Source organism: Diadema setosum, chromosome 4 (assembly GCF_964275005.1).
Source record: "Diadema setosum chromosome 4, eeDiaSeto1, whole genome shotgun sequence".
NCBI classification, from domain to species: domain Eukaryota; kingdom Metazoa; phylum Echinodermata; class Echinoidea; order Diadematoida; family Diadematidae; genus Diadema; species Diadema setosum.
The window spans coordinates 48142800-48169576 of NC_092688.1; the positions used below are offsets into that span (position 1 = coordinate 48142800).

At 38.4% G+C, this 26777-nt stretch overlaps 1 protein-coding gene across 1 annotated transcript; it reads right to left on the reverse strand.

Moving 5' to 3' along the window:
• Positions 1-9812: 9812 nt before the first annotated feature.
• LOC140227391 (glutathione hydrolase 1 proenzyme-like) lies at positions 9813-23827 on the reverse strand. The gene is made up of 9 exons (XM_072307799.1): positions 23791-23827; positions 22631-22823; positions 17473-17633; positions 16547-16693; positions 15960-16096; positions 14090-14277; positions 12054-12294; positions 11289-11402; positions 9813-9959 (listed from the first exon to the last, which is right to left on the reverse strand). The coding sequence occupies exons 1-9, from the start codon at positions 23825-23827 to the stop codon at positions 9813-9815; spliced, it is 1365 nt and encodes a 454-aa protein (XP_072163900.1).
• Positions 23828-26777: the final 2950 nt, after the last annotated feature.

The window sequence follows — 26777 nt, forward strand, 5'->3', positions numbered from 1 at the left end:
GCATTTCAGACTTGAAAAGAATTTCAATGCGCTTTACATAGAAACAAACATATTATACCATAATACAAAATATAGCAACAAAAATTACAATTTACCAAACACAATATATTACTCTACAATAACTATTTCTTAAACGTACACAAAAGGTCAGAGTTGCCAGTACTACTGAGAAATAACTTCGAATTTAACAATCATAGGCTACTTTATATAAATAAGTTTTGAGCTTATGTTTGAAATTATCTATTGACATCTGACTTCTCAGGGGGTCTGGTAGAGAATTCCATAGAGTAGGTGCGGCAAAAGAAAAAACCCTCCCCCCATAAGACTTTGTTCGAATGGTAGGTACAACAAGTAAGTTTCGAGCAGAGGATCGGAGACATCTAGTAGGCTTGTATGGGGTTATGAGTTCTGTAATGTAGTGCGGGGCTGTTCCATGAAGTGCTTTGAAAGTAATGAGGAGGATCTTGTATTGAGTGCTATACCTTATAGGAAGCCAGTGCAGATCTTGAAGGATTGGGGTTATGTGTTCACGTTTCTTGGCAAGTGTAACAAGGTGGGCAGCGGAGTTTTGAATTCTTTGAAGTTTGGAGACCTGTTTGTCCGGGAGACCAACGAGGAGACTGTTGCAACAGTCCAGGATTGATGAGACAAGGGCGTGGACCACTATTTCAGTAGTGGATTTACGGAGATAACAACGAATTTTCCCGATTTTGCTCAAAGCGAAGGATCCGCGACGGCAAATGTTGGTTATGTGACTGTTCATGTTGAGGTGACTGTCCAAAAGCACTCCAAGGTCACGGACAGATGAAGAAAAATCAACTACAAGATTGCCAACAGTCAGAGGAGTGAGTTCCTGACATGGCTTCATGTTGGAGCGAATGTGAAGCATTTCCATTTTACTGTCATTTAGTACCAGAGAATTGTTGGACATCCAGCGACGAACTTCATGCAGGCACTGGGTTAGTTCTTCGAGAGTACGTTCCATGTCAACAGGGTCTACGGTGATATACAACTGTGTGTCATCAGCATACATGGCGCAGCTGAAACTATGCGATTCAATGATGTCTTGAACTGGTGTTGTGTAACACACAACGAGGAGTGGACCAATCACTGATCCCTGCGGTACTCCACATTCTAATGGTGCACAGGAAGATGCATGTTGTCCTAATACCACTTGCTGTCGTCTTTCCTTCAGGTAAGGCTCAATCCATTCTGCTGGAGTACCAGATATCCAAAAACGCTGCCTCATTCTCTGGGATAAAATTGTATGGTCAACGGTATCAAATGCCGCAGTCAGATCAAGCAGGACGTATCTTGGACGTAGTAATAATCTTCTTGACATCAGATTGACTGACAGCATGGAACTTCTTTAACATGAACTTCTGTGGAGCCTCTGCCGAGTCGTTCAATGATGCACTGTGAACTTCACTTGTTGTAAGTACGACAGAATGGCATAAGTTCGAGACTTTTGCTTGAAAACTGCTGAGAAACAGTTCAGCAAGCTCTTGTTTCGAACTATGAGATGGAAGTGGAGAGGTGTTGTTGCCACTTGAGATGCCATTTACAAACTGGAACAGTTCCTTCTGGCAGCACTTTTCCATCTTCTCTCGATGATAATTTCTCCTATAGCCATTTTGAGAGCAGACTGATACACACACAAAGCAGACCTCATCAACATTTTATCAACAGTCAGATGAGACTTCCTCCATTTCCTTTCAGCTGAACGGACTTTGCGCCTAAGAGTAATAAGGTGGTGGTCAAACCAAGGGGCTTGAGGTCTTAATTGGACACTGACAGACTTCACAGGCGCGTGATGATTAAGTGTCTTCATGAGTGAGGAGTTATAGAGGTTGACCTTTTGGTCTAAGTCGAGGTAATCAAGATCCTCAGAAGCCGCAAACAAGCTCTCCAGGTCACTTCTGAAGATGTCATAGTCAATGTCACGGAGCTTCCGGAAACAAAATGTTTTTCTAACTGGCATTGGCCGTGGCAATGCTACAGTAAAGACAATGGCACTGTGATCTGAAGGCATTGCATCTCGAAGATACAGCTCCTTAATGCACTCGTTGGCTTCTCTTGTAATGACTAGATCCAAAGTATGCCCCCTTGCATGCGTAGGCTTAGAGACCAGCTGCTTCAGATTAGCAGAAAAGAGCAGATCTGTGAGTGATTTGGTTTCACTGCTGTGGACGTATCATATCATATCTTGTGTCAGTCACCACAAACACGTTAGAGGCGGGCCGCCTTGCAGAGTGAGGGTTGGACTTTGGAGGACAATTAGAGTCATTTTGACTTCCTACCACAATATTTTTTACCTTTCTTCTAACGATAGAAGAGAGTGTCTGGAGCAATCTCAACATCTCACATTACCCAAGGAACATGAGCTACACTCAAGAAATTGCAGTTTCAGTCATGGTTTGTAGCTGTAGGTATCGGCATCTGTTGAGTCGGTAATTTGTTGTGAATAGTATCGGGGATACCGCAAACTTGGGGAGCTTGAACTGGACTCTCATCAGCTTCTATATCATTAGGTATTTTCCAAGATGGCATGCGCACTGGTGCACAAAACCGCCCAGATGAATCAATGGCATTACGAAAATAGCGTCAACCGGATGCAATGGCCTGCGCAGTGACCAGATGCTAACCTGATAGAGAATTCGTTTAATGACATCAAGAAAAGTATAACCAAGGACGACCAAGCACCAGGAGGGAGAGGCTTGGGCAACATTACCCAAGGAAAAACTGCATGGTCTCAACGTGACACTGCCAAGGAGGGTGCAACAGACACTTACAGCGCGGTACCCAACAAATACTAGAACGTCATGAAGTCTACATAAAAAAAAAAAAATCTCGACATGTTAATAAAATGTACCTGTTATTATAATTTTGATTCATGTACTATCGATTTATTAAAACAGCATATATTTTTATGTCATTATAAGTTCCTCCTGTGTAAAACATTTGTCTGTGTTGCAATACTTTCGGCACGGGAACATACAGTGTTCGGATCATTTGATATAACAAACACTTGTGAAGGTTTTTTTTTGTGTGTGTGTTTCTGTTTTTTCAACATCCAGGTTGTCATACGTAAATATTTCTCATCTTTTTTGTTTGTTTTAACATGCAGGTAAACTGTACGACATCACAGGGTCCTTTGTGGCTGCATTTCGAGTCCTTGGTGCCTTGATGGGCGTTGGATTGGCGCTTACTGGAATATTTGCCTATCTCACCAAAATTCGGCCCAACACAAATTCAACGAGTACTGAAGCAAGACAAGCTCAACAATCACACGAGGATTAATCAAATAAAATTGTGACCACGTTAGGTCACAAGTGTATTCTTCAGATCAACACAGCCAGAAGGTTCATACATATTTTGATGAACTATTTCCTAACGAATGTCTTCGTTCACCTGATCCATTTAGTCCGTCTCGTCTTCATAAGAAGGGGCCTACGGGTGGGATCAGTCAACAAAAATTACAATGAAAGGCAGTCACTATACTCTCTGAAAATATAAAAATGACTAACATAGCTTTCGAACCTACAGAGATTGCTCAATATGAAACACGCTTGAATATGATTGTAGTAAATGTTTCAAATTAAGCTTTCTTGCCGTGTGTGTGCAAGCTGGAATCGCGGAGGATGATTTGAAATGTAAATCCAATTGTGAAATTCTTTACGTCGATGTAGGGCAACTTGTCAGTCAGTTGCAATGATTCCAATTGTGTTTCAAATGATAGTCCGGAGGTGTTTTTCAGTCAAGTTTCATCCGAATTAAGCAACGAAACGACCGTGTGAACGTAACTGAGCTCCAGGGATCCAGTCGTGCTTTTAGGGGCGGAGATTACAGTGGCCTTCCAATCACTCCCGCAGAAAGACGGCTAAAGAGTGATTGATAGGAACATGGAATGAAGCCAAACCTACTCTCCTTGCTCTGAAATTCAAAACCGCGGAATCCGTGAGGCCTTCCTCGGTCGTGAGAACGATGATTCGAATCGTAATTGGATCGTGTTGTAATTCACCATTCAAATCAAGCACTATCGGTACGTGTAAAAACACGGATCGAGCCACTTCGCGGTTAGAAAGGGAAGACCTTCCTCTATAAAGGTTGGTGTTGTGACTTCAGCGTCAGCTTTTTAGATGGACTCACTCGTTGCAAGATTAACTGCTACTTTCTATAGGCTTCCCGGGAGATAAAAGACCGCCAAAAGAACTGCTCGGCTCGCCTAAGGTATCTCAGCTGAGATTTGGCAATTTCCAGGAAGAGGAAAATTACTTGATGGGAGAGCCATTTGATAGACCCAATGTCAGGGTCCAGACGATTTCTTTGTCTTCCCTGTAACAATCTATCAGCATTACTGTAGACAAACTGTTTGCAAGTGCAAAGAAATGGCATCACATGCTTTACGTCTATTACGGTTACCTTCCTTATCGGGTTTCCATCCATTAAATATCCCCCATAGACACAGAATCTCATCGGTAGCGCTTACTAATAATTTGATTGCTTCTCATAGAGTCGAGAAAAGACTTACGTGGCGCTAGAGAGGAAAAACAACAACAGACATATAGAGTGAAGGAAGACTATAATAACATAGCATTTTCTTCATTCAAAGAACCATATTTACGTCAAATGGTGATTTTTGTTACATAAGAGATCACAATGTGCAATGTATAGGTCTTAATTATTGGACATGATGGAGGAAACCGGCTTTAAAAGCATTGTATTGAAATTCACAAACTAGTTGAAATTAGATGTATGATTTTGACACCTGAAATCTGCAGAAAGGTTGCAATTACATTAAAAGCGGCATCGTGAGTGGAAAGTAAAAGGAGTGCTTTGGTTGTCATCAAATTGCACTGCTATTGAGAATTATTGCTTTATTGGCATCTTACTTTCTTCATCTGATTCTGTATCTTTCCTTTGTAACCTATTGCTCCATGTTATCTGTGAATACTTTTTTTACACCCTCTATTGTCATGATATCAGGAAATCAAATTGAATCTATAAAGAAATATTTTCTGCTTAGCCTCTTGTTTTTTTGTTTTATTTTTTCTTTCTTAGTCGCTGTTTCAATCGATTAAAATAATGAATAAATATAATTCAATACCCTTCTTTTGCTTTGTAATAGTTGATCTCAATAAAACAAATGTACTTGACTAATTTTGAGTTTTTGATTAAAACTATGAACAGGTATATGGAAGCGCCTCCAGGGGCCTGATGCATTTAAACGTTTAACCTGAGATTTTTTAAAAAATGGGAAAAAAAAACATCTTTTTTTATATCATGCCAAGACTGGAAAGAAGACTAGCTGTCTAGAGACACAAGTGAGATGAAGCACATCAGGATTCTTCATACAGTCAGTTTTCATTCCATCAGACAAAATGAAGTCATCAAAATCACTCTTAAAAGCTCTAGTCACTGGAGTGTGATACAGGCCAATATCATCCATCCACCAAAACATAAATTTGTTACATCATTTAATGGAATGCAATTTATGTTAGTCAAGAATTTCATACCAATATTTGGCACACACAGTGTACAAAACAGATACAAGACAGGTTTATAGAGCAAGACATCTTGGGATAGCAAAATCAGGAATTCTCATTCCCTTGTGGATAAAATAACATTTCGGGTAGGAGTTTGGAAACAAAATCAGAGAAAAAAGGTACTTGTGTAACCAGCTTAACTCTCAAATATCTCCTGTTTGTCTACCCGATTTGGATATCACGTATTCCTTTCAATTCATTATATTGATAGGTTCAGTCAAATCATACACATTGCTTTTGCTATGCTTGACAAGCTATCTTTAAAACAATGTTCAGATGTTGAAACAATGGTATCATGTAAACCACAGAGTATTGGTCAATGTGTCTTGACTAACGTGAGGACACGTGTCAGTATGAACTGTGTTTATGGTGACAAGAATTATGACTCAACATTATAATATACACATTGCAACCCTTCTGAGGTAAGTTTTTGATTGGTGAGGGATCATACAGGTTGAAGTACTGGCAATAAATCCGTTGCAAAACTAATCAAACATGAATTGCTAATCATTATCAGATGGAATGTTTAGCAGCATGGCACAGGTGTTCATTGATTAAAATTGAGTGGAATAAACTTGAAAAAAAAAGATTAACATGTGAGGGCTGCCTTCTAAAGTTCTGACTCATCTAGACATTACTTTGTACATTACACACACTTTTGATGAGCTCATATGAAACTAGAAATGTCGCTATGGCGACTGGTATGCCTCCGCCATAATGCATGATTCTCCTAATAGGTCTAGATAGTACATGTGGTCAATGTGTGATTACATTTTCACAAAATTGGCAAAATATTAAAATGACAAGTTTGTCACAAATGTGTTGAATGTTCACCTTCCTTGACCTAGGTTTAATTGGATGAATAGGAGAGCATGTATTTGGGATTTAAGGACTTCAACTTGACTGTGACCCATTCGTACGTTTAAGCATTGAGTAATTTTCAAGGTATGGAGAAAACGTGCAATTTCTGTATTGAATAGTAAATTGTTACCATTTTCATCTGGCCTTTGACCCTAAAATTCATAAGAAAATCACTGTCGGGCAGAACATGCATAAATATGTAGTACGTTTCAATATAACTTGAGCCACTTCCGAGATATGGAGGAAAAACATAGTTCAGCACTTTTACTTGATCTTTGACCTTTTGACCTTTGAGGCAAAAACAAAAGAAAAAAAACTTTCCAGAGAATCTCTATTAGGTTATACATGCATACACCAAGTGTAAAAAAAAAAAAAAAAGTAATCCTGCTGGCATTGCATGAACATGAGGGAAATAGTAAAATTTGAAGTGTTGCCCTTGACCTTTGACCCCTGACCTTTGACCCCATGAACCCTAAATTCTCTAGATAATCACTGCCAGTCAGTACATGTATATATACTATGTTCCATGAAGATACCTTGAACAATTTCCAAGGTACAGAGAAAAAAGGTGAAGTTTTAATATTTTTACTTGACCTTTTGACCTTTGACCTTTGACCTAATGACCCAAACTTTCACCAGAGAATCTTAATTGGGTAATACATGTATACACTAAGTGTCAAGAAAATATCTTCTGGCATTGCATAGATATGGTGGAAATAGTGAAATTTTATGTATTTGACCTTGACCTTTTGACCTTTGACCTTGGGCATGTGCACCCAAAAGTTGATAGGCACAACCTCACCCCCTAATACACAAACATGCCAAGTTTCATTAGGATACCTCAAAAGGTTTTGATAGTTACCCTGTCCACAAATTCATTACAGACGGACGGAAGGACGGACGGACGGAAGGACGGACGGACGGACAACCCGAAAACATAATGCCTCCGGCACCACTTCGTGGCGGAGGCATAAAAACAGAAGAATAAGTATTTTTGAAAGAAAGATATTATTCAGAGGGGTGAAGGTTCAGGTGTGAGTTTCTTAAATTTGTCTCCTTCTACAAATTAAATTTGTTAAGATCGCAACTGCTGATGGAGAAAAGGAACCAGTCAATGCCAGTGGGACTCGAACCTGTCGTCTACTGCTTTCCGGGCAGCGACACTACCACCAGGCTGTCTCTGTTTGCCGGCATTGAAACGATGATCATCGAACAAATACCTAAGCTCCTGTAGATGACGGGTTCGAGTCCCACTGGTTCCTTTTTCCGACATGTTTGTTAATTTACAGATCAGCAGTTGCGATCTTAACACATTTAATTTGTAGAGGAAGACAAATTGAAGAAACTCAAATCTAAAGAAGTATTTTTCACAGGATACAAAATCTACACTTAACATCTAACAGACTGGCCCATGCATCCTCGCATGTTTTGACAATTATCATTCCTGAACTTTCACCAGATTTAGATAGAAATCAAATAAAAATCTTGACCAGGTCATTACATATTTTGATATAAAAGTGACTAGCCTAAGTTCATTTCCAGAATTCCCTCATAATTTTGCTTGAACAAGATACCATGGTTATTTTATAGTTCTAGTAGTAATACCGGTACCATGAAAATACCGAAGAAATCATGATTATTCTATAGTACAAGTATTAATACTGTGCTTGTGCTATGGTATAATGGTTATAACATGGTGTCCCAAAGTTACTCTATGGTGCCTGTATATAGTAATACCATGGAAATAGCAGAGATGCCATAGTTATTCTAAGTAGTAATGCCGTGGTCATGCTATGGTAAAAATGGTTATAACATGGTATCACCATGGTTATTCTATGGTACTTGTAGTAATACCTTGGCCATACAATAGATAATAATTAGATTATACTGTGGTTATTCTGGTTCTTTTTTATGGTAATAGCATGAAAACTATGGTATAACAACGGTTCATATTACAATGGGTTGGGCTGGAAGTGTGATCTTTTTTGTGCTAAATTATATATGTCATGCTCTCTGTTCTTATCAATAGATACAGTACTATGATGAGCTGCATACATTCTGATAACCAAAGACACACTAAAAATGACAGAGTTAAACACCCTGAAAAAACTCTTCCTAAATATTATCACATAAAAGAAGCATATCACAAATTAGTAACTTAGAAACATTATGTCTTGAAATGGTAAATGAACAGACTAAGAAACAGCCTACTCCTTCTCTCTTGCCTTCTTATAGCAGCATCAAAAGATCCAAAAAGAGAGATGAATTGACTCAACTGTATTTGTAATTACTTGTGAACTTTTTCCTATTTGTCTTCTTGCATAAATCGTATAAAGCTTATAGCGGAGAATACAAGCACATATTCTTGCAGCAATAATAGATAAATATTTCCTGAACACCCTCTGCATGAAGTTTAATACAGTATATTTAAACACAGTGTCATTTCACTGTACAATTACTGCTGCATACACTCCTTTCACTAACAGACACCACATTTTGTTCACTCTTTACCAAAGGAAATCTTCTAAGTCCGATATTCATTTCACATGTTCAGAATATGATCATTTCATTTTACAGGTAAACAATATGACTGTGAAATATGAAGTACACATTTTGAAGAATCTCCAATCAATTGAGTAAACGAATTTGCACTTATACTCGACTTTTGATTAGTTATAGCCTGTATATGGCTTATAAGGAAGTTATGTACATAACTGCACATTATTTTCTTGAAATACAATATTCCACTAAAGCCTGCATATTATGAAGGCACATGTGTTTAAAGTGGTAGGCATTATTTGTTGTCCGTAGCTAAATGTCACTTCATGTCTTCTTCCGGTATAGATGAAGAAGTAACTCACAAATTCTCACAAAAGAGACAACTTTGCAAGGTATCTGAGGAGTTAATATTTTAAGGAATATTTCGATCCATCAAACTGACAAAATACATATTCTTATACATACACACAACTAGAAAGAATGGAATCAGTTGTATACATAATTTCAGCATTCCATCAATTAGAGATGTATATTATGGAATGAAAGAGAGTAATTAGTACATTGCACTAAATAGAAAGCTCACACAAGCATTATTTGTTCATTCAAACATCATGATGATGATCTCAGTCAAAGCGGCAAGAAAACATTCTAGATTCCTCACAGCAAACTCTCAATACCAGCTGGGAATCATGTATCCAATAGAGTATTTTTATTTGTTCATGTTATTCATTATAAGTTTTGATAAAGATGATTTGTCTTAGAAATACAAGATTGAATATTCACGCCATTGTGAGCGTTTTGTTTCTAAAATATTCATTATGATATATTTCCTCGTCACCTCCACCACTGGAAAGAAGTGATGATCAATGAGCAGCAGACAATGTTTCAAAGAGCAATCCTCAGGTCTCAGAATCCAGCAGGTCTTCCTCCCTTACGGCTGTCACAGTGAGCCTCCAGCCAATCATCTTCCAGTCGTTTGATAGCTTGGACATAACCAATCTTGGATCTCTCCTTGGCCTCGTGACCTTTCACCTCCAGACCTTCCATTATGTCCTACAGGTTTTGATTTTGATTTTATTTTATTTTATTGTTCCACATCTCAAACACAAATAACATGATACAATCGATTGAACATAAGACTGGACATATAGTATCGTAATCAAAGAATACAAGAGAAGACAATTTGCAAACATGAAAAGTGGGGGACCTACTAAAAAGCAGAGCTTGTAATGTATAGAGTTTGTAATGTATAGATGACACAATAAACATGACATCCTCTCAATCAGTAGGATGTCGGACCAGGAAAACAAAATCTCTTTACAAAACAATCGAGATGGGACGAAATATCAACCTTGCTATTTAATACTCCACACTTTGTAATATCAGTATAAACAATACTGACAAACATTTACGTGCATGTGAATCTATATGCACTGTTTGAACTAAAGTGATACATTTCTTGTTAGTGTAAAGATCATGAAGCATTTTTTCTCACATTTCACAGATAATTTACATCATTACAGTTCATATCTCATTAAACCTATTCAGGGTTTTTTTTAAGTAGCATTAAAAGAAGTGGAATTCTATGGAGGAAAATTTGGGCTTTAATAGCTTGATATATATAGCAAAAATATTACTGAGTGAGTTTGCCCTGCACTCCTCACATTCTCTACTAACCCCTAACAAGGCTTACCCTCCTCTTCCTCCATATCAAACCACGTGAAACTAAATCCCCAAGTGAGCTTAAAGGGTGTGTACAGTTCTGGTAGAGGTGAGGATTTAGCTTTTAACGTTTTGCGAGATATTCAGAAACCACTCTATGAGATGTCAAAGAGCATGCAATTCTAAGGGGTATCAACAGTTTATTTGATGAAAATCTGTTTTGAAATGGCTGAGATATCCAAAAACAAGGTGAAACAAACAGATCCTAATAAAAGGCGTGGCCTGTCACCTTTTATTATTATCACTTTTTTGGATATCTCAGCCATTTGACAACCAATTTTCATCAAATAAACGATGAATCCTTCATAAAATTACATGCTCTTTCATATTTCATAAGAGGCTTCTCATTATCTCACTTTATTCATAGGAATGTTCAAAACATGAATCCCCACCTCAACCAGTACTGTACAGTCCCTTTAATCTACCCTGTCTCCCTATGACTCATTTTTACTCCATATAATCATTCTCTCTCTCCCATCTTGCCCAAAACTGTATTCTGTCAGTAAAGCAAGTTAATTCATATATTACCTGAATGTCACTTTTGCCATAAGCCTTCCCTCTACACAGCACATATTCTCCCTTTAATCAATCATCCTACAACACGTTCCTTACACACACCAAAACATAAATGGTTGATTCACGCTTACAATGCATACTCACACTAGGAAATGCGGGCTCATAATTAAAGTACTGTGGCACGAGTTGGTGGTGGACCCTTTTTCTTTCTACAGCATCAACCAGAGAAGACTCGAACCAAAGCGTCTCCATGGATACCTATGACAACAGAGCAGTGAGGTCATGATGACGTCATAATGAGTGAGGTTACATTCAATCGAACTGAGTGGTTAAATCCAGTCTTGATATCCATACATGACTTGATTAAATTCGAGGTTTCATTGGTATCATCATGTTACCTATTAATTACACCATCATTGTTAAAAAAAAAAGAAATTAAAAAATGCTGTTACCACACAATTACATCGTAAAGTTCTGTGTCATGTGTGTCATGCATTTTACTAATTATGCAATTACTGAATGGCGTCAGATTTAAGATCACTACTTCCGCATTGGATAAGACACCTACATGATTAAAGTTGACTTAACTTTCGCCATCTTAATATGACTGGTTTTACCATTTCACGACCATACCGTCAATGCATCACTAATCCACAATTCCAGTCAATATAGAAAAAATAACAGAACTCATCAAAGTTAACTATTCTGCACATTAGCCAGAATTACTTTGATCATATCTTCTGTGTTCACGATGAAATTGAGTTTATGCAAGAGATATTCGATGTCTTATATCCACAAAATAATCTCAGAAAAAAATAGATGTGATTGTTTTAAAGAGCTTGATCAAAACGATTGTCGTACAATGGATTACGACTTATGAAAAAAAAAAATATTCTGTTCATCACCTACCAAACTTGTTGCTGTGGTGATTCTTGTACCTCCTGATGCTCCAACAACAAAGCGCACATCGCCATTATCATCAACCATGATTACAGGAGCCATGGACGACAGAGGGCGCTTTCCAGGCACTATGAAATTTGCCTCAGAAGGTGGTACACCAAAAATATTGTTTTCTCCGGGCTTCGAGAAGTCATCCATTTCATTGTTGAAGATAATACCTGTAATATTCCCTCGGACCTTTGATCCAAAACTTGAAAAGAATGGTGCACAGTTCTAAATGTGTATGCATAGAACACAACATTTCAAATAATTTGATGTAATTACAGATGCATAATGGTATAATGACCAAACCCTATTATATAGGGGAAAAGTATATAGATATTCGTTTCCAAGTGGTTAAACTACAGGGGATGTAAAGGATTCTATTAAGTTGCATCATCCAGATTCAGATTCACCGTAGTGGAAATAATTATGGAAAAAAACCATCTATTAATTTTTTTTTTTTTTTTTTACAATTTCTTCACCATTCATTAGGAAATACTCAAAATAGAATTTCGGTTTTTGGTGACCATTTTGGATGCGTCAAATCCCTCTGGGATGCACAAGTTGTCTCACCTAGATTTCATTTCAGCCCCCTCGAAACAGGGTAAGACCATCAACTCTTTTCATTTTTTAAGCCATCTATGAGGAAGTATAAGGGAATTTCAATTTTTGGCAGCCTTCTTGAACATCTAAAATCCTGATGGATGCAAGAGTTGCATCATCAAGATTTGGAATCAGCAGCACCATCCAAATAATGCCATCCGTCTTTTTGTTTGCAATTTGTTATCAGTGAAAAAAAAAATAGAAATGTCATATTTTGGCGGCCATTTTGGCGTCCATCTTGAATATTTCAAAACCCTTAGGGATGCTAGAGTTGCATCATTCAGATTCAGATTCAAATTCAGCACCCTCAATTGTAGGGTAAAACCATCAAATGATATTGGGCGAACGTCACAACAAGGTTCAGCATCCGGCACCCATGCAGACTACCAGGTGTTAAAAGGTAGGAGACTGAGGTAAACTCACTAGGTGTTTAAAGGTGAGAGAGGTAAACTCACTTAGTGTTAAAAGGTGGGAGAGGTTAACTCACTAGGTGTTAAAAGGTGGGAGAGGTAAACTCAGTAGGTGTTAAAAGGTAGGAGAGGTAAACTCATTAGGTGTTAAAAGGTGGGAGAGGTAAACTCACTAGGTGTTTAAAGGTGGGAGAGGTAAACTCACTTAGTGTTAAAAGGTAGGAGAGATAAACTCACTAGGTGTTAAAAGGTGGGAGAGGTAAACTCACTAGGTGTTAAAAGGTATATAGGAGAGGTAAACTCACTAGGTATTAAAAGGTAGAGAGGTAAACTCAGTAGGTGTTAAAAGGTGGGAGAGGTAAACTCACTAGGTGTTAAAAGGTGGGAGAGGTAAACTCATTAGGTGTTAAAAGGTGGGTGAGGTAAACTCACTAGGTGTTAAAAGGTATATAGGAGAGGTAAACTCACTAGGTGTTAAAAGGTAGGAGAGGTAAACTCAGTAGGTGTTAAAAGGTGGGAGAGGTAAACTCACTAGGTGTTAAAAGGTAGGAGAGGTAAACTCACTAATTAGTGTTAAGAGGTCGGAGAGGTAAACTCACTAGGCGTTAAAGGTGGGAGAGGTAAACTCACTAGGTGTTAAAAGGTGGGAAAGGTAAATTCACTAGGTGTTAAAAGGTGGGAGAGGTAAACTCACTCAGTGTTAAAAGATGGGAGAGGTAAACTCACTAGGCGTTAAAAGTAGGAGGGTAAACTCACTAGGTGTTAAAAGATGGGGGAAGTAAACTCACTACTTGCTAAAAGGTATATATATTTAGAGAGGTAAACTCACTAGGTGTTTAAAAGGTAGGAAAGGGAAACTCACTAGGTGTTAAAAGGTAGGAGAGGTAAACTCACTAGGTGTTAAAAGGTGGGAGAGGTAAACTCACTAGGTGTTAAAAGGTGAGACAGGTAAACTGACTAGGTGTTAAAAGGTAAGAGAGGTAAACTCACTGGGTGTTTATGGTACTTGTGACTGAAGCAGCATTGCCTTCCTGGTCTACAATGGAAATGTGCGATGTTCCCCCATCGTTGACAATTTGGAACTCAGGGTCATAGTATGTGTAGTTGTATGTCCTGTCATCGTTGATTCTAGCTCTCAGACTATCTGCGTATGTTTGAGATGTCATATTCGCCACCAACTGCAGATTCAATAGCACAGACACACACACACACACACACATACACACACAAATGAAATCGAATAAGATTATGGCTTGTTGTGAATGAAGCAGAAAATGTAACTGGGAATAGTGTTATCTATATCTGATGCATGTTAATCTGATGCCATTTTGCATTACCAGATCAAAATAAGGCCTATATAGTATACACCTTGTTCGTCAATAATTACTTGAATTATTAGTATGCCTCTTTTCAAAATTGACATACCCGTACTTTCTGTGTACAGTAGTCCCCCCTCAGACATAATCTGACAAATTTCGAAATGAAGACTATTTGATATTAACAAAAAAGTGACATACACGGTTCTACAATACCAGCAAGTCATGTGGCAAACAAGAAAGAGAAGTATCATCTCTCTGGGATGTGCAACAAAGGTAACATGATTATTGACATAAAAAAAGTACTAATACTTGACTTGGTAGGATATTGACATCTGTCTGTTTTCTCATTATTTTGCTTTCTTTCTTTATCAGGAAAAGTGACTGCTGGGGCTTATTAGGGAACATTTCACAGTAATTTTCTACTTGACTACGAATGTGATATCTGTTATCTGTCAAGGTGGTAAACACAAACAGCTTAAACTCCCCTGAATAACATTCGTAGATTTCAAGATACCTATCATTACTTTATGGCCCGAATTCACGAATAGTGGTACAATTGAAACCATGGTTTAAACTATGGACAAAAGCCATGGAGCGCCAAGTGTCGCATGGAATGTTTCGTTACGAAATCGGTCATATCGTCGACGAAATGATTATTTTGTTACGAAATGACAACATGTTGTAACTAAATGAACATTTCGTCCACGAAATGATAGTTTCGTTAAGGAAACGGTCATTTTGTCGACGAAATGACCAATGTCGTAACGAAATATTCCATGCGACACTTGGCGCTCCATGGTTTTTGTCCATGGTTTAAACCATGGTTTCATTTGTACCACCTTCGTGAATTCGAGCCTATATGTCTCCTCCACACAGGAGTGACAAACAAACAGGAATCTGGTCCTAACTTCACTTCTCTTTCTACGATCACACAGATGGATATTAGGGAGCTTTAGATTTGCGGCGCGGACGTTTAGACGACAATACTGCGTTGGCTATTCTTCTCTCTCCCTGCGTCGTGCTGAAAAGTAGCTGTAGATTTTGATACTCGATGACGCAACCTATAAAAAGTAAATTGGCGCCCCCATGATATAATCAGTGCATCAAGTAACAACTTTGCGTCGTGAATTGAGCAGACGAAAAAAAAAAAAATGGCATAAATCGCGCTCGACGACGCAAGATCGATTTTGATTTTTTCACAGGTTTTGTGTTTTTGTTTTGTTTTTGTTTTTTTTTTTTCTTCTGAACGTCCGCGTAGCAAAAATCTAAAGCTCCCTAATATTCAGCACTAATCGAACGTACATCTGTGTTTAATACGCGACACACAAACCGAGCCTGACAAATCACCTCTCTACAACCTTTTATTATGATCAATATTCAAAAGAGGATTGCTGATTGCAAACACCAGTTATACAAGCAGCTTTTTAGCTCTGACATCTGTGACCTGACAATTATTTTGGGTTTGTGAACTGGCCACACTCAACTACAGCTAATTCCTCTACCAGTTAGTGCTTCATTGAATGGTGTCAAGAGTACATCACCTCTGTGATATTGACAAAACTTTCGTCTCCAAGGGCGCTTCTCTTGGCATAGGCAAACTTAAAGGCCTCAATGATGCGGTGGTACGTAAGAACCTTGTTACTGAGAGACCCAATACTATCAGGAGTAAAATCATATCCTGAAAATAGACACAGAAGCCACATACAATAAGTATTAGGAATTCATCACAAAAGGATCACACAGTGAGAATGACAGTGAATTACACTGACTGGAATCATAAGACCAGAATGACCCTCAAGTATAGATTCAGTGAATTGTTAAACCCTGTTCACTCTTGTTCTGTATTTAACACTAACATTCGGACTACGAGTACTAAACATCAGCCCTGACATTAAGTGACCTGCCATGGAATATTAAATTGTTTTGAATGAAGGCAGAAAAATAAATAATGAACCATCAATGAAATATTTCCATTTAAAACAAGATGATCCCAAATGGCGTCGGCTATAATTGTTGAACGAAGAAATCAAGATATCAATAATGCCGATAGCCACGATGGACATGGCCATTTAATTTGCTACGAAGCAATCTATTTCTTTCTGTTTCTTCTCAGGCACACTTCTCTTACCTTTAAGGATGTTGAGTATTAAGGCATAGACAGCTCCACTGCATGGTGGCCTGCCAGAGTACACAGTCATATCATTCAGTTGGAAGCTCAGGGGTGTTCTCTTTTCTACACTGTAAGCCGCCAGATCTTCAACTGTGATTATACCATCTGACCAGAAACAACAAACATATTCTTTGCAATAACATGTTAATTTCTTGTGCCTTTACATAACAAGATTGTTTGTTTCAGAAATTCATCGTGCACAAATACATTATGTATTATTCCTTTATAAACCAAAAATAAGAATACTACACAAACACGACAAATACACGTTAATATCTACTGATGTCTAAAGCCTGAGACTAACTTTTGGAAACCACCAGCGAGAATATTATACAAAACTTTGTTCTTTGCTTGATATCAGACTCAAATCAAAGGACGGGAGTTAAGTTTATTTTTCCCCAATTACATTACTGCAGTGTCATTTTGCACTAAAATGATTGTATTAGAAATAAATTTAGAGTTCCAATTTATATATCATGATACTTACAGAACATATCAACTGTTAGTTTTCACGAGTATTTCAAGTTCAATTTCTCATACAGGCGAAGAATATGTGATTTTTGTACATTCAACCTTATATCACTATTTGAATGATTGTATACGTGTAGCTTAGTGACCATTTCTAGAGACACAGTCACATTACTGAAAGTGTTACGAGCCATTAGATGAAAGAAGTGGTAAGATAATAAGATATAAACGGGTTTGATTTTCAAGAAGCACATATTTATCATGACAGAACCAGAAACCAAAACATGTTTGTATGAAGTAATAAATGAAAAGATTGTCTCCACCTTACTTAGAGATGCATAGATCCACCCAAACTAGACTTCAGACTGCTACCCAAGCAGAGTCCAGGAGAGTCCCCATCAGCCGCAGTGACTCACCTCTATTCTGCAACTCAGCTGCAATGTTTTCAGCAATTGACCCATTATAGAATTCACTCGCTCCATTATCTGCAATCTTGCGCAGTGTGTTGCCTAGCTTCCTTTGGTACAAGGTGTCTCCTGCTCTAAGAAGGTTCCCATTGCCATCAGTAAAGACCTCTCTGCAACAGATACACATTAAACAAAATACATGCACTCAATAGAGAGACTGCATGACCATCTCTGGGGGCGCTGTGGCATAGTGGATAAGACTCCCGATCGGAGGACCCGAGTTCGAATCCCGCCCAGTGATTACGTCCCTGGACAAGATGCTAGATACCCACCATGTCCCTCTCGACCCAGGTGTATAAATGGGTACCTGGCAACGCTAGGGTATAGTAATACGGTTCGGTGTAAAAATGGCAGAGGTAAAAATGGCAGAGGTAAAAATGGCAGGGGTAAAAATGGCAGAGGTAAAAATGGCAGTGGTAAAAATGGCAGAGGTAAAAATGGCAGAGGTAAAAATGGCAGTGTTAAAAATGGCAGGGGTAAAAATGGCAGGGGTAAAAATGGCAGAGGTAAAAATGGCAGAGGTAAAAATGGCAGAGGTAAAAATGGCAGAGGTAAAAATGGCAGAGGTAAAAATGACAGAGGTAAAAATGGCAGAGGTAAAAATGTCAGAGGTAAAAATGGCAGGGTAAAAATGTCAGAGGTAAATAATTATGTCAGTGGTAAAAATGTCAGAGGTAAAGTTGTCAGGGGTCAAAATGACAGTGGTCAAAATGCTAGAGATAAAAATGCCATTGATAAAAATTTAGTCGTTGAAATGCAAGAGGACGAAGTAAAAGTGACGGATTTTTTTTCTTCATGTTCCTGACACCTTTCTCGCAATACGCGCTTTTCGTGCCTTCTGAAATAAAGCACGGGGGAGACCGGGGAGAAATGGGACACGGGGAGAAATATTGGACACTCATGTAACTTGAAAAATGCTTGGCCAGTCAACAATCCAATTATATCAGCAAAAGATGAGCCTCGGTACACCTGAAAATGGACATATTAACCGCTATACAGCTCTACAGGTATCTTGTCAGTAAAATGTCAAACTTACTATAGATCTGGTAGGTCCTATGCTATGTTAATAGGTATTTTAATAAGTGTGCAAACTTCTGAAAATAAAATTGCTTGATAACGGACATGCAGGTATGAAAAATTGGCAGGGATCTTTTACTGTTTCTGTTAGCACTGGGAGAAATTTAATAGGGCAGTGTTACATTTTTCCCCGCGGCACATGTAAATCCTACTTTGGTCATGATGGTTATCCAATTTCTCTCCAGGTTGTCTCATTTCTCCCCGCTTGATGTCCCATTCCCCCAAAATTAGGGGTTAAACAAATCATTAATTACACGAAAATGTTTTATATATAAAGGGGTATCACTAAATACTCTAAGTGGGGCAGCTTAGCAAACCTATCGTGCATTTTGTGATACAAGCACCAAATTTGGCACAAAATGTACATTAACATATTGCAAACATTTTCAGATATTGGGCCACTTGGAATTCTCTCTTTATGTCCGCCATATTGGATTTCAAAATGGTCGCCATTTGAAATCTACAGTTGCGATTATCTCTGTGGTCTAATGGTGCTATTGACCTGATTCTGGTGTGTTCCGGGATTTACGCCCATGCTTTGGGGCAACAGCTAAGTTTGAAAGGCATCAAACATTTACATTTTTTCGCCTGCGGATTCGTTCAACAATGATTGAAAGAAATCCCATGGCAAACTATTGTTTTTTTCTCTCACTAGAACAGTTTATTGCTAAAGTTCGTCTCCAGTTTTAATAGGCATAAGTTTGTAAAGTGACCACAAAGTGTTCATTTAAAACTTCGAGATATTTGTTTTTGCGCCATGTGATACTTGAACAATGTAATGAAATATTTTGCAAGAGCTTACTTATGTCTGCCGATACATCTGCTGTAGTTTGTTTTTTTGCGTTTTGTATTTTTACTTCTACATTATGTCGTGATCAGGCCTTGTGAGATAAATAGGCTCCTACGAAACCTGAATGTGAGAAAATAACATAGAACAGGTGAAAAATTAGCGGTTTGCTTCGACTATGTCTCCTTCACTTCTTTACACTAAACAGTTCAAAAAATGAAAAATAATGACAATATACTAGCCTGGACGTGAGCGGAATTCGTTTGTGTAAGAGTGTGTATGTGAGAGTATGTATATCTGCGTATAGAAGTATTATGTTTATGCCAAAAGTGGGTACGTGCGTGTGTGTGTGTGTGTGTGTGTGATAACTTAATTGGGCGAAACAACGTAGGATTATACTGTTTAAGGGCTTTGCAGCATTGTTGGAAACCCCTTATAATGATAGATAATAGTAATGATAATAATAATAATAATAATAATAATAATAATAAAATAATAATATTGAATAATAAAAAATAATTTCCCATAGGCCTACTAGGTTCTTAGCTGGCTTATTATACCTCTGAACAGACAGATTACGACATTGCACTTGAATCAAACTCAGAATAATGAGAGTGCTCTAATCTTTTTAAAACATAATTCAATAAACATTCTTCAAATCTGCAGTTTGGATTTGATAATTCGATAAATACAGTTTGCTCTGGCTAGGTTATCATTCAAAACCTCTTCATACGTTTATCTCTGACGAAATCGCTCTCATTACTTCTAACATTTTACCTCTGCCATTTTTACCTCTGCCATTTTTACCTCTGCCATTTTTACCCCTGCCATTTCTACCTCTGCCATTTTTACCTCTGCCATTTTTACCTCTGCCATTTTCACCTCTGCCATTTTTACCTCTGCCATTTTTACCCCTGCCATTTTTACCACTGCCATTTTTACCTCTGCCATTTTTACCTCTGCCATTTTTACCCCTGCCATTTTTACCCCTGCCATTTTTACCTCTGCCATTTTTACCTCTGCCATTTTTACCCCTGCCATTTTTACCTCTGCCATTTTTACCTTTGCCATTTTTACCTGGCACCTAGTAATACATGATAATGGCAGGGCTCTCTGGTAGAACAGTGGTAACAGTGAAGAGACTACCCTGGGTAAGTAAGACTTTATTATTATTATTATTATTATTATCATCATTATTATTATCATTATTATTATTATTATTATTATCATTATTATCTCTATCTTCACAAGATATCTCTTGGAGATTAATATCACGTCAAGTTCCATCCTGGAACCTTAGACTTCCAGTACTTTTCTCAGGATTCGTGCCGTCCCCAGCAATGCTGCTTTTTGGAGCGTTTGCACTCGATCTGGCACACCAACGTCGTCCAAGTGCCGTCGCAGCTGCTTTGGCGTTGTTCCGAGTGCTCCAACAATAGGGATCACCTTCGTTCTCATATTCCACAGGCAGCGAAGCTCTCTGGCAAGGTCTTGGTACTTCTCTATCTTTTCCTTCTTCTCGGCTACTCTGCTGTCTCCCGGTACCGCGACATCGACGATTGTGCACATCTGTCGAGCCCTTTCTACGACGATGATATCCGGACGCCTGTGCTGGATGACATTGTCAGTTTGAACATCGAAATCCCACAGGATTTTAACTTGATCATTTTCAGAAACTTTCTGTGGTTCGTGCATATACCATTTGCTCTCACATGGTATTTCATGTTTTCTGCAAAGCTCCCAGTGATCGACTTGTGCCAGTTTGTCATGTCGTCTTTTGTACTCCTTTTGCGCCAATTTACTACAGCCACATACGATATGTTGCACTGTCTCGTCTCTTTCTCGGCATATCCTGCATGCGGCATCCACATCTCTCTTCTGTATCTTGGCTTTCAGAGCATTTGTTGACAGTGCTTGCTCTTGGGCAGCGATGAGCAGTCCTTCTGTCTCCTTCTTCAGTTCTCCTTTCTTCAGCCATAACCATGTGTCATTACTGCTGATGTTCTCCGTCTCTCTGCAAAACTGCCCGTGCAGCTGCTTTTCTCTCCACTTTGCAGATCTTTCTGTTCGTTTCTGGCTTTTGAAAGTAAGTGGATCAATGACGTTTACATTATTTCCACTTTCAACTAGAACGGCTCGAAGGAGTTTTTCCTCACTGCTGTTTATGTAATTTTTGAGGCTAACGCAATCTGATGCACTCACGAGCCCTCGGCCTCCTTCTTTCCTTGGCAGGTACAACCTGTCGACATCAGCACTCATTTGGTGGGTTTTGTAGATCGAAAGCATCTTTCTTGTCTTCCGATCCATAGCAGCCAGTTCCGCCTTCGTCCATTCGACCACTCCTCCTGTGTATCTCAAAACTGCTACCGCCCAGGTGTTTAGAGCTGAGATCACGTGTCCGCCATTTAAGTGTGATTTTAGTACACTTTTTACACGTGAGAAGTACTCCTTCGTCACAGACACTTTGATAGCATTGTTCGAGACCTCATCAGATTCCAACACTCCGAGGTATTTGTAATTCTCTCCTTCCTCCATTATCATTATTATTATTATTATTATCATTATTATTATTATTATTATTATTATTATTATTATTATTATTATCATCATTATTATCACTACCATACTGACATCTACTGATCCTTTACTGACTTAAAAATGGAGTGAATGTATATTTAACATGTACACTGTAGTCTATAAGGAGTTGATAAAATGTATGGAGCATCATCACATGTGGTGACTCCTACAGACAACCGAAGGTCAAATCACAAATGTTTCTTTTATAACATGCATGATACTTTGTTTGTTTGTGTTTGTTTTTTTGTGGAGAAACTAAGTGAAGCAACTGATGATTCTCTTTATAGACTGTTAATCTTCACAGGTATGCTGAAAACAGATAACTGATAACATTGAGCTCAAATACATGTTCTAGCACTGTTACAATATCATCTGCTTCTACCATGATCTACTTCAATATATCTTACCACGATGTGAAAAGAAAAATGTACTGTATATACAGTGATAATATGGTAATTAGCTTATTCCTTTATGGTATGTAACTGACATCATCACCATGGTAACAGTCATCATGGCTGTCTATAGAAGATGTTTTGGTAAGTCTTATTTTACCCTTTATAGTAAGTGTTTAATTTATCATGTTTAACAATCATAATCATATGAATCTATGTTAGCAACACTTATCCCCACATAACACACTCACAGTGTGATACCAAGCTTTAATACCTTAGACTCTCATCCGACAGCATTATCTCTGACTTTCTGCTGATGGCGTATTCAAGCTCAGGGCTGACAAACAGGCCATTCTCTGCTAGCTGGATGGATGGTTCAAACAGCCGTCTCCATGGCAACTTGCCAAACATTTGGTGGGCATCCCAGTAGCCCTTGATCTCTCCGGGCACCCCGATAGCCAGGCCACCTGGGTAGGGCACAAATATATGTATTATATACACACACACATACAATTACATATTACCATATAGGGCAGTATCTTCAAAATAAATATTGGGATATATAGGGATACACAATACAACTGGTGAAAATCTTATTTTCCGTTATTGAGTTATTGGGAGATCACATGAGATTAACCTTATTTCATGTCTCTTATATATGACCTCAATGACCTTTTACCTTTGACGTCATGACCCCAAATTCATTTCTATCTTTTTGACCTTATCATGAACACACCCTACAAATTTGGTGATTCGTTATCTGTTCTCTAGTTATCATTTACACTAACAGGCAGACACAAAGACAGAACAACAAAGGCAGACAAATTGAAATTACGGAACCGAAAACATAACCTCCGCCGGCCGTAGGTTTCTGATGCACATTTTGGGTACAATACAAGTATATGGACGAGATTCTACCAAAAAAGAAAAAAGAAAAAAGTAAGTCTACCATACCACTCATAAATACGAACACACAAACACACAAATATATATATATATATATATAATGATTATATATATATATATATATATAATATTCATATTATTTATATATACATAATGTAAGATGATATACATGTACATCAATTGTATAATTGCAGATACAGAAAAGTAATACATCATAGGGGGAGACTTTGTGAGCTGAGGCGATGCAAACCCCTACCCCCTCCCCCCCCCCCCCCCCCCCAATCCACGCCCGTCCCAGCCTGGCACTCAGGGAAATAAACCTTTGAGCAGGGAGGTTCCTTTCACCTCCCTGCTTTGAGGTATACATTGTAGTTTAGTTTCCAAGAATGAAAATGAAGTCAAAGTTCTTGCTTCAAATAGCAAGAATTAGACTCCTGTAAAAACGACAGATTGTTACACATTCGATTTATTCACATGGCAGAAGCTTCTTCCAACAGTCCAATTAAGGCAGATGAAAAATCTCCCTACCTACTGTTGAGGCGTCTTCTGATTTGTTGAAGTACATATCTCTGTGGGCTGCAAGCGGCGCCTTTTCACGGGAATCCCAAAAGTGCGCAGTCCCCTCTTGCTTATTGTAGTAGAGGGTGAAGCTCCCTCCACCAATTCCTGCACTGTGAGGATTGTACAGTCCCACACATAGCAAACCAGCGATGGCTGCATCTATTGCACCACCTCCATCCGCAAGAACATCTCTGTTTTAGTGTAATTGTAGACAGGAGAAAGCATAGACAGTTACACAATCATGATGATAACCACTATAACACATCTCTTCACTAAGCAATCAGCAGTTTTCAATAGCCCATCACTGACTGAACACAAAATTATTGAATAAAAAGCAGATTGTGAAAGTAAAGTAGGCATATCAGACACATCAAAAGTTTATAACCTTTGGATGTTTGAGTTTCTTTCAAATCATTGAGTTCAGCAAATTTTGAATATTTGCTCATCATCAACTGGTCCACCAAAATTTGATGGGGAATTCAGTAGTCATCTGACTTGGATGACTTGACTGTGCCAATTCAAAGGGGATGTTTCATCAAGTTAGTCAGCGCTGACAATTTCAGCAAAATACTAATTATTGATTTTGATTGGCTGAGATGCTCTGGTTACTAACTGTTACTATGGTAATTGTCAGAGACTGACAACTTGTCAGCGCTGACTAACTTGAAGAAACACCCCCTGATCCAAGCAGAGGAACTATAGTTCTCAGTAAATTATACTGTCTGAATGGAGTTCCTGACAGAAAACTCTAGATTCAGAGGACATTAAGCTAGGCCACGTACACCATAGAAGTCCAGTCGAAGACGGACTAACGATGGGAATCCTTATCAAATGCCCTATCAAATGATTCTCAATAACGAGAAGCCACAGGTCGTGCCATTACAATATACCCTATCATATACCTCATATATAGATTCCTCTCATCTGATTGGTTACAAGTGGAGTTATGAAAATAGCTGTGCCCAATTTTTTTTTTTTAATCAAAATGTCGTCATGATTTACTGTGCCCTGTAAATAAGTTTGGAGACACCAATGATACGACCGCCGCGCTGTCGATCAGCGTTGATTACTAGTGCTGTAAAAGAGACTAGAATCTATATTTTCCGGTATCTATATTTCGGAATCTATATTTTCTGTATATAAAATATATAATGACAGCTTGGTATTCGGGGCACAGTCAAAATTATGTAGGCCCTTGGTGATGTGAAAACCATAACTATGCCCTCAGCTTCGCTTCGGGCATAGTTATGGTTTTCACATCACCTTGGGCCCATAATTTTAACTGTGCCCCTCATAACAGTCATTATTTGTATACTGTTAGCCTGTTTTTTAGTTTTAAACTTTCCTGCACACACCTTGAATTATTTGTGCTTTGTATATACATTTATGGATATGACCACTGGTGTCAGATGTCAGTAACATCTTTATGAGATGATCAAGGGTTTGCAGTGGGCATTTAATGATAGAAAAAAGTGACATCTTTTCTTACTCTCTTGTTTCTTGATCGGCGAGTATGAAAAACCAAAAAACGAAAAATACATTTCCAACCTGTTTAATGTGCTCAAAAACAAACAATCAAACACACTCTGTCAGTTTTCTCTGTCATTTTTTCCTAATGTGAAGGGTCACCAATGAAAGTTTATCTTTTGATCACATGACCCCTCCAACCCACTACACTGTAAAATAAGGCCTCTTCATTAATCAGTCGATCACCTTCCAATCTCGGAGCAGCCAGCCGCGTCTGCTGCTACAGCTGCCCTCTGGTAGACAAAATCTCGACTCTGGCTCGGTCTGCAGTAGATGCCAAGTGCTATACCTCCCCCGATGAACGCTGCCAAGATGACAGTAATTCCCAGACCTGCAAGGATTCTGACGAGAAAAGACAAAGGGGGAACAAGGACATTCGTTGACATGAATGGATGATATAAAGTGTAGAATCTGCTATATATACACTCTAAATAAGAAGTGGTGTTCCAGTGCATGCTACCAGCGGCATTGGTGCCGTTAGGATCAACATCATTTTGTTCATTTACAAGAAACATGGGGCATATAATATTTGTCACTTGCTGCCTTTTGCCAGAAAAGGATGGCACTGAGGGACCGATTTCATGTGAACAGACTCATGCATATACATTTTAGTTGCATATGCTCTCTCAAATTCCTTCCCATCGGTGTTTTTCCTTCCACTTCTAGTAAGACGTTGGTCGTGTCGCATAGTCTCCCCTCCTTTCTTTCTTTCCTTTCTTTTATGCATCATTGCAGCTGGCTGGTATATCACATATAGGAATTGCAATTGATTCATGTTCTCCGTTTTTCAAATCTTTCCCCGTGTCTATGGAAGCCGGAATGTTTAAACCCTAATAGTACTTAAGTATTCACGTCATTATCACTCCCATGTCTAAATTGCTATGAGAGCAACTGCTATAGTGTGCAGCATGTGGTTACTTGTTCTCATTTTATCACACACATAAATGCATGTGAGAAGAATCTTCTGAGCCCCGAGTAATAGTAATTCTCTTTTGTTTATCATTATTTTTGGTCTTAATTGTACCCGTGCTCCTCATCCTGTTCCCCTTACTAGGCTTTTGTTGGGACCTACACTCAACAAGCTTTGCTTTTTAGTAGGTTCCATTGTATTTCTCTTCGCATCTTTTACTTTGATTGAAAATGACACATCGACCGTTATGTATTACTTTTGTATTCCTATTTCTTCATGTATATATCCAAGCTGGACATTCTGTATTATATTTTGTTATATACCATGTATTTTCCATCGAAAAATACGAAAATAAATTGAAATTGAAAAAAATTGAAAAAATTTCATAGTGCATTAGTACAATGAGATGAGTATTTCTTCCCCAGGGACATTGGGACGTGCACTTAACTACAGTATATTTAGATAATAGATGATATGAGGCCTCCATCCATTTCAAGCTTAATTGCTGCTTACGATG